Below are 20,131 nucleotides of genomic sequence, written 5' to 3'. Positions count from 1 at the left end.
TCTTTTGAGACAAAAGAAGATTGTGTTATACTTTTTTATTACACTTTCAATTAAATTTTTTGTAATGTATAAAATTCCTTACAGTTTTAAATATTTTCTTTACAGCAACAATGACAGATACAATCACACATACTTCACCATCAACATCAAAATCTACAGTATCCACGCCAACACAGTTCAAATTAAGATCAACAGATATGGAACCATTTATTGTTAGAACTTCAATTGCAAATAAGAAAAAATTTGACGTACAGATAGCTAAATTTATTTACGCTACTAATTCGGCCTTCAGACATGTAGAACACCCAGAGTTTATAAAATTAATAAATTTGTTGCATCCTGGTTATAAGCCACCTTTAAGACGTCAAATCGGAAATGAACTTCTAGATGAAGTATTTGATTCAGAGTTGGTTAAAATAAAAACCTATTTAAATGAAAAAAATGTATGTATGACTCAGGATGGATGGAGCAACATTCACAATGATTCTATAGTATGTATATCAGTGACAGATATCATTGATGAAACTGTGCATTTATGTGATACTATTGATAACGAAGACAATAGCCATACCGCGGAATACTTGCTAAATTTGGCAGTAACTTCAATCAAAAGCTGTCAAAAACATGGTTGTAAAGTTAGAAGCTTTGTGACTGATAATGCAGCAAACATGCATAAAATGAGAGAACAATTAGCAAGGTGTGAAGAACTTGGCATGCCTGATATTATTACTTATGGATGCTCGGCACATATTTTAAATCTTCTTGCGCACGACATTGAAATTCCAGGAATAAAAAATCACATTAAAAAAATTATGAAATACTTTCGAAACACGCATTTTGCCGCTGCTAAGTGTAAACAAGCAGGTGGGAAAGCTTTAGTGATGCCACAAGATGTGCGATGGAATACTTTGGCCGATTGTCTGGAATCATACATTGATAATTGGCATATTTTGTCCAAAGTTTGCACTGATAATCGAGTAGCAATAAATTCGGATATTTCATCCAAAGTTAATGATATAAACTTAAAAATTAGTGCAACTAATTATTTGGAAAAATTAAAAGTAATTTTAGTTGCTTTAGACAAAGTTCAACGAGATTGCTGTACAATTGGTGAAGCTACAGAAATATGGATTGAAATAATAAACCATTTTAAACTTCAAGAAAACAATTGCTTGGAGTCTGATCTTAATTGTGTTTTGCAACGTTTCAAAATGGCAATGACACTTGCACATTATTTAGCAAATTTACTAGATCATCGATTTAGAGGACTTCAATTAAGCCAAGAACAAGTAGAAGAAGCTATGGAATATGTTAATTCGTACCACCCTGCAGCTATACCTGACATTATTTTTTACCGAGCAAGAACTTCTCCGTTTAAAAATTATCTTTTTCTGAGGAATCCATTAAAAATATTAAGCCCATAACATGGTGGCTTGCGTTAAAAAATAATGTCAATACTGTAACGTTTGATTTAGTAACACAACTTCATACAGCAGTTGCTTCTTCTGCTGGCATAGAAAGGCTGTTTTCAGCTTTTGGTTTAGTGCACACAAAACTAAGAAACAGATTAGGCGTAGAAAAAGCTGCAAAATTAGTAACAATTTTGAAGGCACTCAACAAAAAGAGTGAAATTGATCAAACTGAGTATGAGATTGAGGCTGATTGTGAGTAGTCTTTGTAATCTTTTAACAAGTATTTTCAATAATAGAAAAAAAACTATTTCTTTCTTAATATTTTATTTTTGATTAATAAATTTAAAAGGAGATATTAAAAACTTTATGCAATAATTGCAATTGCAATATGTCACCGTCCACTTTTTGTGATTTTTATTTTTTAGTTGTAGGATTGGCATTATATTTTATTTATTATTTATAATGAGCGCTAAAATTCAATGTTTATTTTTTTTTTAATTTTTAGTTTTTAAATGAAAGAAGAATTAAAGTTTTTTTAATTTACAATTTATGTTGAGAGTTAAGCATTATTGTTAATAAGAATAATAACCAAAGAAAGAGACTATGACTACTGTAACTAGACTACTGATCTGTTATGAGAACTATGAGTTATGTGTTATGTATTATTAATTTAAAATGCCAGTCAATATTTATTAAATAGTTTTTATGTGTATTTTTTGTTATTTTATTTTTATTTGTGTATTAAAATTAAAAATTGAAAAATTAATAACCAAAAATATTTTTTTTTATAATATATAATATAACTCATTAATTCTATTTTATTTATATTTTTATATCTATATGTTATATCAATATAAATAAAAACAAGAACTTTTTCTGCAACATATACTCCAAGTTTTTAGTTTTTTTTATAGTGCCTTTTCCAAATTATCAAATATTAATAGTAATGTTTTAAACAATTTTAAACAGTAGTTTAAAACTGTTTAAAACAAAAGTGTTTAAAACAATGCCTACTGTTTTAAACAAGTTTTAATCATACAGTTTTAAACATATTGTTTAAAACATGCCAACCCTGATACATACTAACCATACAGGATCTTTTAACAAAATATTCAGTAGCCTCACCCTTGATGAGGGCAGATTCCATTTCAATAGCTGAAGCATTTGTAAAAAATTTTATTTGCATCTATGGGGCCCCGCGAGCATTATTAACCGATCAGGCTCCTACCTTTTTTACCTCTTTAATGAAAGCAATCGCTTCACATTTCAAAATTAGACAGTGCCGTACCACCGCTTACCATCCTCAGTCGAATGGTTCGATCGAAAGATCACACCACGTGTTAACAGAATACTTAAAAATGTATACTAACAATAATAATGAATGGGACGAACATTTAATGACAGCTATGTTTGCTTATAACACTTCTGTGCATGAAGGAACTAACTATACACCATACGCTTTGGTCTTTGGACATATCCCTAGGGTACCTTCCTCTACCACTATTTTAGAAGAATATATAGAATTACCTTATCAAGATTACTTGACCAATCTTTTTAATACTTTGAAATCAACTCAAGAAATAGCCAGAGGAAATCTAATAAAATAAAAAAAAAAAGTAAAAAATATTACGATCAAAAAATAAATGTCCAAAAATTCAAGATTAATGATAAGGTTTATTTACTAAAAGAACCCATGAAGGGCAAATTTTCTGATCAATATTCGGGACCATACAAGATCATTGAAATGTTACCTATGAACAATGTAAGAATTAACTTTAAAGGAAAACATTGCGTGGTACATGTTAATAAACTAAAGTTATCCAAATCTGCGCATACAATTGAACCGGGATGAAGGAAAGTGATAATTAATCATGACTTAAGTTGTAAACACAGCCCAGATTCCCGGATCTACGTATAATAAGAATATAGAAACGCGTTATAATGATATCATTAGTTAACCATTTAAAATCATTAATTATTAATTGTTATCAATTCATTGTATTAATTAAAATATTTTACTCACAGGCAAGTTTCGCCATCCTACTGACTTCAACCTTGCTCTCTGGTACGAACGCCATTATTGCATACGATTGCGGAGGAACCTACCTCAACGTAACCACAATTTCTTTACTAAGATCAGGTGAATGCGATTTGAATATAGACACACTGATAACTACGACTTCATATATACAATTACTACAATTAGCCAGCTACACACACACCGAAGTTATACAATGTAAAGTTGAGATCATGCGAACCATATACCACTGCGGCATGCACTCTCATATTGCAGCTGTGCATAATGGATACGCCAGTGTATAGACATGAGCTAGTGCGCTTAATGACCATTAGAAAAAAGGGTGAGAAATCCAGAATGGAATTATACCGAATGATCTGATAACTCGTCGAAGCAAAAGAAAACCATTCATATACTATAATCAAGATAATTATTATTTTAAGATTGAGTTGACAAAATTACAAATGCACAGATTAGCATATATCATAAATTACAATGCAAAACATAAAAATGATAACGCATGGTATTAAACAATCAAAGACAATGAAAATCTTGTTATTGTTTTTAAGAAAGTATAAAATTATAGATACTTTATGGCGCCATGGCAAAACTAGCATTTGAATGCGTAACAATTGTAATATAACTAAGTAGGAGAACGAAAGCGCCTGCAATCGGCTATTATTTATAATCAGTTATGTATCAAAATTAAGAAATTAACATTTAATTAAAAGGATGTGAGAATTCTGTCTCAGAGATACGCTAATAAAGCAAGTGACAATGCGTTATCCACCAATGAACATATATCTTTAGGTATATTTTTACTATACAATCAAGAATTAAAGGAAATAATAAAGTTTCGAGCGGCTCACCAATGTCGTACACCAAAATATTTGATTAAATTAATACTTCCAATTTATTCGTTTCTTCTTCTTTAGATTTCACCTGTCGGAATATTATGTTAGGTTATGAGTATTCCTCTGTGTTTTATGACCTGAGAGGAAAAGAAACAAAACATGGCCTTTCGGCAGAATGATTAAACAAAAGCCGCTTTGTGTCGTAAGCGTGATGAAATCGCACGATGCCACGTTGGCCTTGACCGATAATACAATGCCACTTTGGCTGGACGATAGTTCAATGCCACTTTGACCTTGACCGATAATACAATGCCACTTTGGCTGGACGATAGTTCAATGCCACTTTGACCTTGACCGATAATACAATGCCACTTTGGCTGGACGATAGTCTAATGCCACTTTGGCCTTGACCACGCGGTGACTCGATATATGTCTCGGACCGTCCCGATGTTTGTTGAGAAAACAACGGGATGGAATCTGGGCTCAAGTCCGAGAAATAGGTTCCCACGCCATTAAGGACTTTCTGTCGAGATCACCTTGATAACTTTGCCCGTTTACGCATCGAGGACACTTCGTCCGTTTTTCGTACCGAGGACACGTTGCCCTTTTACGCAGAGATCTCAGACGCACGCAGAAAAAATAATAGAATGAACAACTGCTTTTTTTTCGGAAGCGAGACATCGGACGCTCGCTCACGCCGGTGCCACTCGCTGTCGCACACAGCGCCGCAGTACCGAGCGCCGCTCGCTCGAGCGCCGCCTACATCCTTTTCTATTTCTAACATTCCGCCCGCCTTCGTAAACCTGGTTGACGAACGAAAAAGGCTAATCCTTATCAGTTGGAAGTAGGCAGAGTTTCGTAATTGGTCTCTTCATCTCGGAGGTTTGTGTCTTGACTGTAACTACTCTCACTAATCCGTCCGAGCCAGGGTGAATCTTGACGACCCGTCCCATAGGCCACTTTGCAGGTGGGTATCTCTCATCTACGACCAGCACCATTGACCCTTCAGTGATGGAGCGAGTAGCCTGATTCCACTTATAAATGGAGTGATAACGTTGGAGGTACTCAGTGGACCATCGTGTCCATAATGAGTCAAGCATCTTTCTAAGGAGTTGCCATCTTGATAGGCAAGAGGTTTTTTCGTTGTCAAGAGATGGTTCAGGGATCACGGTAGGTGCGCAACCCATCAAAAAATGGCCAGGTGTCAGGACTGTTAGATCGTCTGTCAACGCACTCAATGGCCTGGAGTTTAGGATCGCTTCGACTTGTATTAAAAGGGTATTCATTTCCTCATACGTGAGTAGGGTGTTTCCAACTACCCTTTTTAGATGGTACTTCATAGATTTGACTCCCGCTTCCCATTTGCCTCCAAAATGAGGAGCTGATGGAGGGTTAAATTTCCAGAGTGTTCCGTCCTTTGATAATAACGTTGCCAAATTTTGTGCTTCCTTGGACGCTGAGGAAAAGAGTCGTTGAAGTTCTGCGTTTGCTCCCTTGAGATTGGTGCCGCAATCACTGGTAAGAGTGGCGCAGACTCCCCGTCTACTTGTGAAGCGCTTGTACGCCGCTATGAAAGCGTCAGCTGTATAGTCAGTGACTAACTCCAAATGCACCGCCGAGGTAGAGAAGCATACGAAAAGAGCTACGTAGGCCTTGTATGTACGAGCGTTCTTTGCCCTCCATGTCTTAATGATGACGGGGCCTGCATAGTCCACTCCCGAGTGTAGAAACGGTCGTGATGGTGTGACTCGCTCAGGAGGCAATTGCCCCATCAGCTGTTGCGCCCTTTTTTGTCTGAATCTGGCACAGATGACGCATTTGATGATGTGACGTCTTACTGAGGCTCGACCTCCGATAATCCAGAATTCCTCTCTAATGAAGGACGTTGTAAGCTGAGTTCCTCCGTGAAATGATCGAAGGTGGGATTCGGCTATCACAAGAGATGAGAGCCTTGAGTTCCGTGGTAGTATTGCAGGATGCTTGGCATTATCAGACAAGTTTGATGAGCGAAGACGTCCTCCGACCCGAAGTATTCCAACGGCATCAATATAAGGTGTGAGCCGAATTAGAGAGTTGGATTTGGGTAGCACCTTACCTTCAGACAGTAACTTCAATTCACGTTGGAATGTGGCACGCTGTACTTCTTTGATCCAAAATTGTTTAGCTAAATGGAGTTCCGTTGGGGATATCGGAGTATGAGTCGGCGTGTTAGGTAGTAGTTTAAACCTTGCTACCGCTCTCTGGCATATGACAGTAATACGCAACAGTCTGCTTAGGTCTGAATACCGATCTAAAAGGTCCCATGGCTGGGGTGATGCTACATGAGCATTATTGACCCTAATGGGTCGCTCTTCAAGCTGTTCTCCGGTAAAATTTCTCTCTGGAGCTGAAGGCCAAAAAGGTGATGACTGAGAGAGCCATGTCGGACCATGCCACCACATGGTCATGTGTGCAAGTTGAATGGGTGTCATTCCTCTAGTGGCAAGGTCGGCTGGATTCTCGTTGCCGGGAACAAAACTCCATTTTGCCTGAGGCAATGTATCCTGTATGAAGTATGTTCGATTTTGTATAAACTCCTTCCAACGTGATGGACAACCTTTAATCCAAGTGAGCGTTATGGACGAATCTGTCCATAAATAGACCTTAATTTCTTTCCTGTTGAGCACTCGTAGTACTTGAGAGACCAGTTTTACTAACAGGACAGCTCCTGAGAGTTCTAAGCGAGGTATGGTTAGCTTTTTCAAAGGAGCTACTTTGGTTTTAGAACACACGAATTGAATTGCGACTTGTCCTTCTGAAGAGGTGGATCTGCTATAGACCACGGCGGCCATAGCGTCAGATGATGCGTCACAAAACTCATGAATTTCTAACAGAGAAGACGCATCGGTACCAATCCATCTTGGAAACCTGAGTTTGTTTATATCTTGACAACTAGTGATGAATTTAGTCCACTTGCTATTTGCGATAGGTGGTAAAGGATCATCCCAGTCAATTTTCATTGACCACGTTTCTTGAATTAATATTTTCGCGGTTATGATGACGGGTGAGAGAAATCCGAGTGGATCAAATATTCTTGCAGTTGTTGAGAGCATGATTCGTTTTGTGATGGTGTCCGTGGGGACCAGATCTAAATGAAAATAAAAGATATCCTTGCTTGGATCCCACATTGAACCAAGGGAATATATCATGAGATTGTCGTCAGTCTTAATTTTGTGAGAATCAAGGTGATTCTCAGGTGAAATTTCCTCCAAAATGTTAGGATTATTACTAATCCACTTTTGTAATGGGAAACCGCCCGCCATGCAGAGCTGATTTACTTGTTTCACGCATTCTTTAGCCTCAGTGATTGAATCAGCGCCTCCGAATAGATCATCTACGTAGCGACCTTTGGTCATAGTGGATATGACTTGAGGAAATCGTGTACCTTCATCTTCGGTGAGCTGTTGAATAGCTCGTAGCGCTTGGAAAGGTGCACAGACCAATCCGTAAGTAACAGTTGTAAGTTCAAAGGGAACTAATTGATGGTTCTGATCCTCCCAGATAATACGTTGATATTTCCAATCATCAGAATGTACGTTAATCTGTCTGAACATTTTTTCAATGTCAGCCGAGAAGACGTAACGAAATTGTCTGAACCACAACAACACGTCGAATATATCCACTTGTAATTTCGCACCTGAATGTAAGATATCATTCAAGGAGTACCCTGATGTCGTTGATTTCGATCCGTTGAAGACAACTCGTAATTTAGTGGTGTTACTAGTCTCCTTCCAGACACCATGATGAGGTAGATAGTAGGCATGTGGGGGAACGTATGTCGAATCCGATACTTGTCTCATGTGTCCTAGTTTCTGATATTCCGTCAAAAATTCGACGTATGCTTGTGCATACTTAAGATCTGTAGCACAACGTCGAAGTAACTTGTTACAGAGAAGGTTAGCCCTCTGTCTAGAGTCACCTAGCTTCTCGACTGAGTTCTTGAATGGTAGTCTAACGATGTATCTTCCAGTGGAGTTTCGAGAATGTGTGGTTTTAAAATGTGTCTCACACTCTTGTTCCTCAGGTGTCAATGATGAACGATGTATTGCTGGAACGGACTCTAGCTCCCAAAATCTTTGCAAGATTATACAAAGATCTTTATCCGGAGAAACATGATAGCTTGAAAAGGACGATTGAGAGAGACCTGTGCCTGTTGGGCCTGAAACGATCCAGCCTAATGTGGTAGATTGGGCTATAGGAGTGTTTGCCTGACCTCTAATGATTCCTTCATTTAGAATCTGAGCGTATACCTCTGCTCCCAGCAAAAGATCTATCGAACCTGGTGATGAGAAGTGAGGATCGGCCAACTGTAGTCCTTTTAGATGAGTCCATGAATCTTGATGACTTTCCATGGTAGGAATTGAGGAAGTGAGGCTGGGCAATATATGTGCGGAAATGGTAGTCTCAAAACTTGAGTCAAAGTGTGGCTTAATCCTGAAGTGAACAAGCCCTTTGGTCTTGTTAGAAGATTGAGCTCCAATTCCGACCAACGGAACCGAAGAGCGCTGGCGTGATATTTTAAGTCGTTGGACTAATCGTTCCGTTACCAATGAAACCTCAGAGCCTTGGTCTAACAATACCCTTGCTTTAGTAGTGTGTCCATCAAGACTTATGATCCGAATTTGAGCCGTTGCTAACAGTGTTTGCGCTTGAAGCGATCCATGACAAATATTGGAATGTAAAACTCTCGCTTCCGTTGTTCGTTCAGTGCTATCTGATGACTTAGTAGGTTTTTCATTCTTATCTCCTGATACAGTTGCTTGCGAAGGATCATTGTGTATTGAGGTGTGATGCTTTTTGCCACATTTCCTACATCGTCTAGTAGAAGGGCAGTTAGCGATTCGATGGGATCCTAAACAGTTATAGCACAGTCGATATCTCGCAATTAAAGAGAGCTTTTGAGTTCGAGACTTGCTGGTAAATTCATTGCACATAGCAGTTTAATGTTTGCCGGTGCAGATGTTACATCCGAGAGTATTGTCTGATTTATTCTCCTTTTGCTTCCCTTGGAAATGAGTTTTAAGGCCTTGAGAATGTGAGTCAGATTTCCCAATTTTTGATTTCTCAAATGCTTGTAGTGTTCGTAGCCGGGTGATCAGGAATCCCATGAACTGAGTCCACGTGGGTGGATCCGTAGTATTTCCTAGATACTGTTCCCATGCCTTTATTGACTCGTTGTCAAGTTTCTGGGTGGCAATGAAGACTAAAAAATCGTCACAAGCCGAAACCGGTCTGCCCAGGAGTTCCAAAGAGCTGTAGACTTGCAATATATTAGTATACAATTGTTCCAGCTCCCTTGCTGACTCTTTTATGATCTTTTTCAAATTTAGAAATGCATGCAAAGCTGCATTGACCAGAAGACGCTTGTTCTCATAGAACGATGTCAGATTCTGCCATGCTTTCTCAAAGTTGTCTCCACTAATCGAAACATTCTTGAGATGACGAGCAGCAGATCCAACTAGACTCGTTTTCAAGTATTGCAATTTCTCGACTGCTGTAAGCGTGGGATGATTCAAGACCAGTGATTGAAATAAATCCTTGAAAGAGAACCAGTCAGATGGTGTTCCGTTGAATTTCGGAATGTCTATCCGTGGTAATCTCGCTTGATAAGATACCACTATAGGATTAGAAGATGTCGTGCATGACGATTGAGAGGGTGTACTCTCCTTGCCGATTATTTGATCAGATTCCAATAGAGATTGTAGTCTTCCACAGTTGGTTATGTAATTCTTCCGTGTTGTGGTGAACAAGTTGTCGGAGAAATAGATGTGCTCCCTTATTTGATTTTCTTCCTCTAATTTCAACTTTGTTATTGCAATATTTATCGCGTCATGTATCGTGGCAAATTTCTGCCAATCTTCCCTTAATACATTTAAACGTAGAAGTATTTCATGATGTGAAGTATGAGTTATGTCATGTTCAATCAAATCATCATAAGTATCGGATATTAACTTTGTCAACTCAATTTGCTGCTCTATACGAGCTTCGATGTGAGAAAGTCTCATTTTTAAAAACTATTTAATGTCGAATCAAAAGAATCCGGCTCGAAGGACCAAAATATGTATAGACATGAGCTAGTGCGCTTAATGACCATTAAAAAAAAGGGTGAGAAATCCAGAATGGAATTATACCGAATGATCTGATAACTCGTCGAAGCAAAAGAAAACCATTCATATACTATAATCAAGATAATTATTATTTTAAGATTGAGTTGACAAAATTACAAATGCACAGATTAGCATATATCATAAATTACAATGCAAAACATAAAAATGATAACGCATGGTATTAAACAATCAAAGACAATGAAAATCTTGTTATTGTTTTTAAGAAAGTATAAAATTATAGATACTTTATGGCGCCATGGCAAAACTAGCATTTGAATGCGTAACAATTGTAATATAACTAAGTAGGAGAACGAAAGCGCCTGCAATCGGCTATTATTTATAATCAGTTATGTATCAAAATTAAGAAATTAACATTTAATTAAAAGGATGTGAGAATTCTGTCTCAGAGATACGCTAATAAAGCAAGTGACAATGCGTTATCCACCAATGAACATATATCTTTAGGTATATTTTTACTATACAATCAAGAATTAAAGGAAATAATAAAGTTTCGAGCGGCTCACCAATGTCGTACACCAAAATATTTGATTAAATTAATACTTCCAATTTATTCGTTTCTTCTTCTTTAGATTTCACCTGTCGGAATATTATGTTAGGTTATGAGTATTCCTCTGTGTTTTATGACCTGAGAGGAAAAGAAACAAAACATGGCCTTTCGGCAGAATGATTAAACAAAAGCCGCTTTGTGTCGTAAGCGTGATGAAATCGCACGATGCCACGTTGGCCTTGACCGATAATACAATGCCACTTTGGCTGGACGATAGTTCAATGCCACTTTGACCTTGACCGATAATACAATGCCACTTTGGCTGGACGATAGTCTAATGCCACTTTGGCCTTGACCACGCGGTGACTCGATATATGTCTCGGACCGTCCCGATGTTTGTTGAGAAAACAACGGGATGGAATCTGGGCTCAAGTCCGAGAAATAGGTTCCCACGCCATTAAGGACTTTCTGTCGAGATCACCTTGATAACTTTGCCCGTTTACGCATCGAGGACACTTCGTCCGTTTTTCGTACCGAGGACACGTTGCCCTTTTACGCAGAGATCTCAGACGCACGCAGAAAAAATAATAGAATGAACAACTGCTTTTTTTTCGGAAGCGAGACATCGGACGCTCGCTCACGCCGGTGCCACTCGCTGTCGCACACAGCGCCGCAGTACCGAGCGCCGCTCGCTCGAGCGCCGCCTACATCCTTTTCTATTTCTAACAGCCAGTTACTTACAAGAAACATCACGCAGTAGATGCGTTCAAATGCATAGGGAAGGGCTTCTCAGGATAGGAGAATCAGACATTATAGACGGATTAAAACCTAATAATACTTACTATCGTAGTGTCACTATAGCAGGAAAGATAAAAGTAGACGGAACTTGTAAGGGCGTTCAATACTCAGACTATTACGGTATCTGGGATGATGTAATAGTTCAAGCCACAGTAAAAATATCGTTAAAAATCGCTTATGTATCAGTAAAACTAAACGCAGGAAAAATAATACTAAAATCTGGCACAATTTGCGATTTGAGCGAAGAAAGTGTAGACTCGGATGATGGATATACGTTTTGGCAAAGCATGCCAATAACAGCTTGCGGGTTTGAAGCATATGATGTTTTATTTGAAGGGACTGCTACCAAGTTTCAAGGGTTGTTAGGCGCATAACACACTATTATATTCACTTTAGAGACACAGGACACAACTTTTGCTCTTACACAAACACGTAACCATACTACTTGCATACACATTACTTGGAACAGAACATCCCAAACTGTTCATCTTCGAGACTGAGAAAGGAAACATCTTTAAGACAATGTCAAAGACTGCCGTAACAAATTTGGACATGTTTACCTACGTAAACTCAAAATTTGTGTATGTGGAGAGTCATATCAGAAATCAGATAACCTCTCTTTACCAGGACATAATATTGCAAAAATGTGAACTGGAGAAACAGGTAATTCAAAATACCTTGTCTTTAGCAACAATATTACCTAATGAATTTGCATTCAGGCTTATGAAGATGCCTGGCTATATGGCAGTCACAGCTGGAGAGGCGATCCATGTAATTAAATGTATACCTATTGAAGTAACTGTCCGAAAATCAAACACTTGTCATACAGAACTACCGATCATTTTTAAAAACACCTCATTATACATGACTCCAAAATCACGAATCATTACTAAACATCATACACTTAGAGACTGCAACTCCCTTCTTCCAATACTTTACAATATTGACGAAAACTGGATACAGCTAAACCCAACACCTGCTATGACAACACCGCCACAGGAAATTAAACCATTAACAAAACTCTCTTGGAAATACTTGGCACCCAAATCTTTGGCTACTAGCGGTATTTATTCTCAACAAGACTTAGAAGAATTAAGAGATCATATTATGTTCCCCGCTGAAAAAAGCGCTGTTTTACATACCATCGCTCGAGGCTTTACAGGACAATCAATCCCTTCCGATACCGTTTTTTTACAAAATTTGTTAGATGAAAATTCCTTGAATAAAATTTACAATAATACTTTGTCAAAAATATGGAACGGATTTACTACTTTTGGCGCTGCAACGGCCGGAATATTTGGAATATTTATAATAATCAGGTTAATCAAAATAATATTCGATACTCTAATTCATGGTTATGCACTACATGCAGCATACGGATGTAGTCTGCATTTACTAGCAGCAATTTGGAGCTCTTTCACACACTTGTTATTATATCTCGCTAACAAAAAACAGAACCAATCAGAACCAAAGCAAGAAACACATGTAAACGAGAGCGCTGCGAATGAAACCACACACAATACGCCAACGATAATAAATGCACAACCAACAGAAACACACGCACAACTTACACAAGCCGTACCCATAGTCTATTCGTTTCGAGATTTACGGGCTAAATTAGATGGAAGTGAACAAATCCCTTAGTAAAGTACTATCGGTATTTGTTACTTAAGGGGGGTGGTGTGCACACATAGCAAAGATCTTCCCAGGACATCCCAATTTGATCGAAATAGTCCCAGTTTGATCCAGAACAAAACGTTATCCGTAGGATTACCTGAGGATATCCCGTGTAGCATGTCCTGTGGATATCTTATGTACGATCTCCGCAGGACATCCCATTTTGATCAAAATGATTCGAATGATACAGATCGATAATAAATAGTTATTCGTAGGATTTCCTAAAGATATTTCTAGCACAAAAAATATACGTACATTAAAATTGCTGTTTCTTCAAATTTAGCAAAAGATTTCTTACATAAATATTTTTTAGTAAGACATTTTTTTGCTTAATTTGAACAGAGAACAAATTTAATTTTGTGTGCATGCGTAAACACACATATAACATACAAATATAATTTTAATCCGTCCATTTGTTAAGAGCAAAGTACAAGTATATATATAGAGAAAATATTTATTTCTATTATATGACGATACTAGAACTTGGTCATCGAGTTCTTGGTTCGAGAAGCCAGTATATACAGTGATGGAAGAAAGTTCCGTAATGGTCAAATATCTTGGAAAATATTGATTATGGAAGAAAATGTTCAATACAAAAGTTTTAGTATATCAAATGGTCTATTATATGGTTATATTGAAATGATCTTCATGTGACCTTGAAAGACACCGCGAAGGTCAACTTTGAAATCTTAAATAGAATCTCCTATTTTCTATTACATATTCTTAAAGCTGGTGTTAAGACGTTTCCGAAACAATATAATAAAATTATTTTTTATTAAGTACTTTTCGAGTTATGAGGCTTGAAGGTTACAGCATTTTGACATAAAATACAAAATATCTTGTAAAATATTCAATTTTCAGAAATCTTTCAGAAGAAAAAATATGTAATTTGCAACATGCAGCTGCATATTTTTTTTTAAAAGCAACAATGTGTTTTCTTTATATCAATTGATTCGTCTCATTATTTTATGCATAAAAGTATTAAGGTAAGATTCCTGAAAATTGAATGTTTTACAAGATATTTTGTATTTTATGTCAAAATGCTGTAACTTTCAAGCCTCATAACTCGAAAAGTATTTAATAAAAAATAACTTCATTATAGTGTTTCGGAAACGTCTTGACACCAGCTTTAAGAATATGTAATAGAAAATAGGAGTTTCCATTTAAGATTTCAAAGTTGACCTTTGCGGTGTCCTTCAAGGTCACATGAAGGTCATTTCAATATAACCATATAATAGACCACTTAATATATTAAAACTTTTGTATTAAACATTTTCTTCCATAATCATTAATTTCCAAGATATTTGACCGTTACGGAACTTTCTCCCATCACTGTATAAGATTACCGCTTTTTGATTACCTAACCTTTCTCGAATCGACAACTCGAATCAAATTCTAGTGTTGTAGATCGGTGAACATTGAGATTAACGCAGACAGTGAAGTGTGAGTTTTGTGCTATGATTCTCCCTTAAAAAACGGAAAAAGGCGCATAAGCGATAATATAAGGCGTCAGGAACTATTAAATTGACAGATAATTATTAAAATCTAAAATTATTATATCATATGCAGGTCATCTTTCTATATATATCATAAATAAGGTTATGTTTGAGAGATGTTGGTTAGTAGAACACCGCTACTACAATTTTTATTTATATATTTTATATTAATTTTTGTGCTATATATATATTTATAGCACAATTATATATATATATATATATATATATATATATATATACATATATATATATATATATGTATATAATTTTTACAAATAAGTTAGTTTTACGTATGTAATATTATGTATATGTATAGTATAGTGAAAATAGGATTCAATATTATTGTTTTAAATTATATTGCAGGAAGAGTTTGCTTATTTACAGTAAAAAAAAGACTATAGATACTAATATTTAAGTCATCATTAATTATTGCGTAAACAAGGTAACATAATATTCTTAACTTATGGCATAAACAAGGTAACATAATACATGCATCTTTAAGAATAACTAGTTCTTTGAAAAATGACAAGAATTATGTATATGTAGGAAATATTAATGTTTGTTTTGTTAATAAATTTAGTGAATGTAAGTTTAGTAAATATATACTACGTATATATATATATATATATATATATATATATATATATACCCACACATACAAATACATAAACAAACACTTAAACACATAGATATTTACACTAATAAATCTATACATAATGCATATACATATAATACATACATTAGATTTAGTTATTAAATTATAAAAATTAGATTAACTTTCCATCTAATTCATTAAACATCTGGTTTAAAAAAATTAAAAATATATTGAGAGGTATATGTTTATATTTATGTTATATAAATGTTTATACGTATTTGTAGGTACAGTTCAATTAAAATACCCGCAAGCTACTGAGCACGAAATTTCGGAACCAATTAAATCATGACTTCGTCATGCAATTAAAAAAATAAAAAAACTGAATGCTGCACAATAAAATATTTAATACTTTTTTTTTATATTTTGTTCATGTGTATAAATTATACATAATATTAGCAATTTTATGTATAAAATATTATGTATGTAATATTATTCATATTAAGTTATAATATTTAGTAATATCAAGTTTATTAATTTATATCTAACACTGTGACTAGTGCAATTTTGAAATGTACAAGACGTATCTTTAGTTTTCGTTTTTATATATACAAATTTTATTTTTATTGTGACTATTTTTACATTATATAATAAATAAAAAATTTAAAAAAAAATTACATATTTTATAATAAAATGTGCTTCAAATGTACTATTATTTATATTACTTATACGTACTTTACCTTTTTTGAAATGTGTCTATTCTTAAAATAATGTAATATATTAGAAGCTTTTATTTTTAGAAATTTTGCTAATAATCTTTCCTTTATGCTCATAAAGATACTTACATGTCAAATGTCTATATAAAATATTTGAAAAAAATATGTATTTTGAAAAAATGTTTCAAAAATTCTTTAGTTTTAAAGGAGTAATAAAAAATAGTAATAAAACAATATCTTGATAGTGGTGTCATTAAAGCGAGATTGTCGTAAATTTTTAAAATATAAATAATAATTAATATGAAACTTTTCGAGAGAGAAAGAGAGTGACGTTACTTATTAAGATTACTGTTTTATTGTTTCCTTAACTTAAAACTAAACAATTTCTGTTTAAATCTTAAAAAAAAATATATTTTTTAAAGGCATTTTAAATAAACATTTAAAATAGATATTTTTCTGGGTGGTATTTATAGTCCAATTTTATATTTAGAATTGTCTTATGATTTCATTCAACTAATGAAATAATGTTGCGCAACCATTTTGTTGATTGAATGAGGTTTTAAAATGATTTCGAATATAAGATCGGATTATTAACACCATCCTATATTCAATAATTTTATTTGGATTTTATCTGGATAAAAAAAAATATCCAGGGGACATTGTTGGGATCTAATTTAATCATATGTAGGATATCCCAGGGATATCCCAGGGATTTATTTTTGGATGTCCTACGGATATCTGAAAAGCGGACATTCGGATATCCCACGGATGCCCTACGGATATCCTATGGCTTTGTACAGACATCCCAGGGATATCTGAAAATCCTTTACATTACATCCCACGGACATCCGTAGGATGAAATTTTGCTATGTGGGTGATGTCCCGACAATGGTAAAATTCAAAAAACAGAACATTATTAAAGAGATCTGTACAAGTCCATCTAAAATTCATCTAAAGAGCAAGATTGAAGTTATGATTATAAGTGTTAATTGTATTATTAGTTATAAAATATTAATTATATTATAGCTATAAGAATACTGCATAACTGAACAATGCATTGAACAAATAAGCGAAGAGATAAGAATAACATAAGCAAAGGCAAATGAAATAATTTCACGAGAGATTAAAAGGCAACAACGGAAGCAAGTCGGCTTCGTCCAAAAAGGTTACCAGACACCCATCTTATCCGTCGACTATCTTCTATAAACGTGTGACGATGCGCCTACCACTCATCGTCCCTACCGACCGACCAGACGTAGGCTCGACGCCTATGACGCCCACGAGCGCTCGCGCCCATGCGATGCCCCAGCGTGGAGACCGCTCCCACTGCGCGACCGATACTCGCGGGTGGGAGGCCCGAGCCGGGTATATAAGCCGGCTCGGCCAGCATAACGGCACCTGTCCCGATCCGGTATCCGACCAGACCACATCTCTGGGTGCTCCCGAGATATACCTGCTCCGATTTTCCGCCGACAGGGCCGGGTTCTTCCGCTCTGCTGCCAGGGTTTCTCCCGGCATTCGGTCTCCCCGATTTTCCCACCGACAGGGCCGGGTGCTCCCGCCCTGAAGCCAGGGTTCTCCCGGCTCGCGGCGCGCTAGGCCGTCCTAAAGGAGACGGGTGCTCCCTCTCCTAAAACCAGGGTTCTCCTGGTACGCGGTTGTATTATATAGAGTTATATAGAGTATTATATAGAGTTAACGTTAGTTTAAGTGAACGCCGTAGACCTAAGTGAGAACGTCCGCGCAGGAGCGCGCATTGTATTCCTCAGACAACTGAATAAACGAAGCTTTAATATATCTCATGGAGTGATTGATCACGCTTCCCTCCTTCTCTCGAATCCTGACTCTGGCGAGCAGATCCGCGGCGTCGAGAAAGGCGAACCGTTACAAACGAAAACGAGCTGCATATCAACTTCCAGCCAAACGATATTTCAACGTATCAAGAAGCCGATGTGACGATTAAAAATCTATGCGATACTCTCGAGGGCCTACTCCCCACCACAAGAGGACCAACGTACATCATCGCTCGCAAGACAGTTCTCTTCCAGCAGACTCACTGTTAGGTCAGATTAAGTTCTATATACTATTTTTCTCTGCATTGTCCAGTTGAAAACACTGAGTTATTTGGTTCATATTTAGCAGTGTAATATCTGCATTATTAAGACGTATCTATAAGGCTTTGCTTCTAATTAAAATTAGGTAAGCTAATTTAATCGATTTTTATTTGATTTTATTCATATCCTTTCATACGATGGATCATTATCTTCTGTATCCCTAGTAAACCCGGTGAACGCAGGGTGACTAAAAAATAAGGAAGCATTTCAAATTTCGCGCTAATAGTCGATATTACAGAATTCTCTACACACGTCTAGTGACCAGACGTAACAACAGCATATATACGTACTATAACTTAATGATCGAATTGATCGCGCGCATTTTTACTAATTTTGAGTTTACAGCGTTTCAATTACGACGAACTTGAATAATCGTTGCGATTATTACTAGAGAAACTAAAACACATTAAAGATAAAAAATTAAATTTTAGAAAGTTAACACGTTAAAAAAAAACAAATATAATACAACAAAATTTCTTTCTTTACCGCTCTATCGAAATTTACAACGCTAACACGCGCGAAAAGTAAAACGGTAAAGAAAGAAATTTTGTTGTATCATATTTGTTTTTTTTAACGTGTTAACTTTCTAAAATTTAATTTTTTATCTTTAATGTGTTTTAGCTTCTTTAGTAATAATTGCAACGATTCAAGTCTGTCATAATTGAAACGCTGTAAACTCAAAATTAGTAAAAATGCGCGCGATCAATTCGATCAATAAGTTATGATGGTACATATATATGCTGTCATTGCCCACTGAACCGCGCCTATCCCTGCAAAGTATGCCGCGCAACCCGTCGTACTGCCCAATATGTATATGCAACACCCTGTATAAGGCTTCTCTATCTAATACTTCCACATGTTCTCAACCAAATTCATGATGTTGTGTTCCAACTTGTAGGCGGAAATCACCGAAGGAGAATCCGGTCTTTTTTTAATGTCAGAACGGTGTTCCCTGATTCTTGTTTTGAGTTATCTCTTGGTCTGTGTAACATAAGTGGCTTCACAATTGTGGTAAGAGATCTTATAAACAACTCCACTTTGCTGCATCAGATCTAGGATGCCTTTGCCTGTTATAATAAATTTATCTAATTTGTTATTGCAATAAAAGGTTATTTTAAAATTTTGTTTTTTTACAATTGATAGAAATTTCTCGGATGTACCGTTAACATAAGGAATTGTAAAGAATTTCTTTTTTTCTTTCTTTTTTTTGAGATTCGTTGTTCTTATAAAAGTGAGACTTTATCCTGTTTCTGATTATTGTAAAAATAAAATCCAACAGATAGCAATTTTCTAATAATATTAAAATGCCTTTTTTATGAATGAGAGGGTGATGTGGGTGGAAATTAAGATATCTCCGAGAGAATGGAGGTTGATTTATGATTCAAATTGAAAACAAACTTGTTATTCTCAATAATGATCAGAGCGTTTAAAAAATTAATTTAATTGTTATTACCTATTTCCAAAATAAACTGTAACCGCTCGTGCATTGAGTTATAAATAAATAAAATTTCTCCCAAGTCCTCTTTGGGTGCAGCCAATAAAATGTCGTCTACGTATCTATAGTAGACCGAAAATGCACAAGGTAGGCGACCAATGGCCTCAATCTCAAGGTCCTGCATAACAATATCAGCTATTATTTGGGAATAATAATGAGCCTATCGATGTGCCGAAAATTTATTTGTACAGGATATTCCAAAAATTTTGACAAAGCGCTCATATGCAGGTGGAGTGAACTAAACTGAAGATACGATTAAAAAAACGGAAGACAATTATATCTCAGAATGGGCTTTGCCGCTTGTAG

At 35.9% G+C, this 20,131-nt stretch overlaps 1 protein-coding gene and 1 pseudogene across 1 annotated transcript; one reads left to right on the top strand and one right to left on the bottom strand.

Moving 5' to 3' along the window:
- Nucleotides 1-5,107: 5,107 nt before the first annotated feature.
- Nucleotides 5,108-9,256, bottom strand: LOC136998705 (uncharacterized). Its single transcript, XM_067351786.1, has one exon. The coding sequence runs from the start codon at nucleotides 9,254-9,256 to the stop codon at nucleotides 5,108-5,110; it is 4,149 nt and encodes a 1,382-aa protein (XP_067207887.1).
- Nucleotides 9,257-11,087: 1,831 nt separating this feature from the next.
- LOC136998391 (uncharacterized) lies at nucleotides 11,088-14,274 on the top strand (annotated as a pseudogene).
- Nucleotides 14,275-20,131: the final 5,857 nt, after the last annotated feature.

This window comes from Linepithema humile, chromosome 3 (genome assembly GCF_040581485.1).
Source record: "Linepithema humile isolate Giens D197 chromosome 3, Lhum_UNIL_v1.0, whole genome shotgun sequence".
Lineage (NCBI taxonomy): Eukaryota > Metazoa > Arthropoda > Insecta > Hymenoptera > Formicidae > Linepithema > Linepithema humile.
This window is presented reverse-complemented; position numbering and strand designations above follow the sequence as displayed.

Coding starts and splice junctions, on each gene's coding strand:
- LOC136998705 (XM_067351786.1), bottom strand. CDS start 9,256: ATGTGCAATGAATTTACCAGCAAGTCTCGAACTCAAAAGCTCTCTTTA.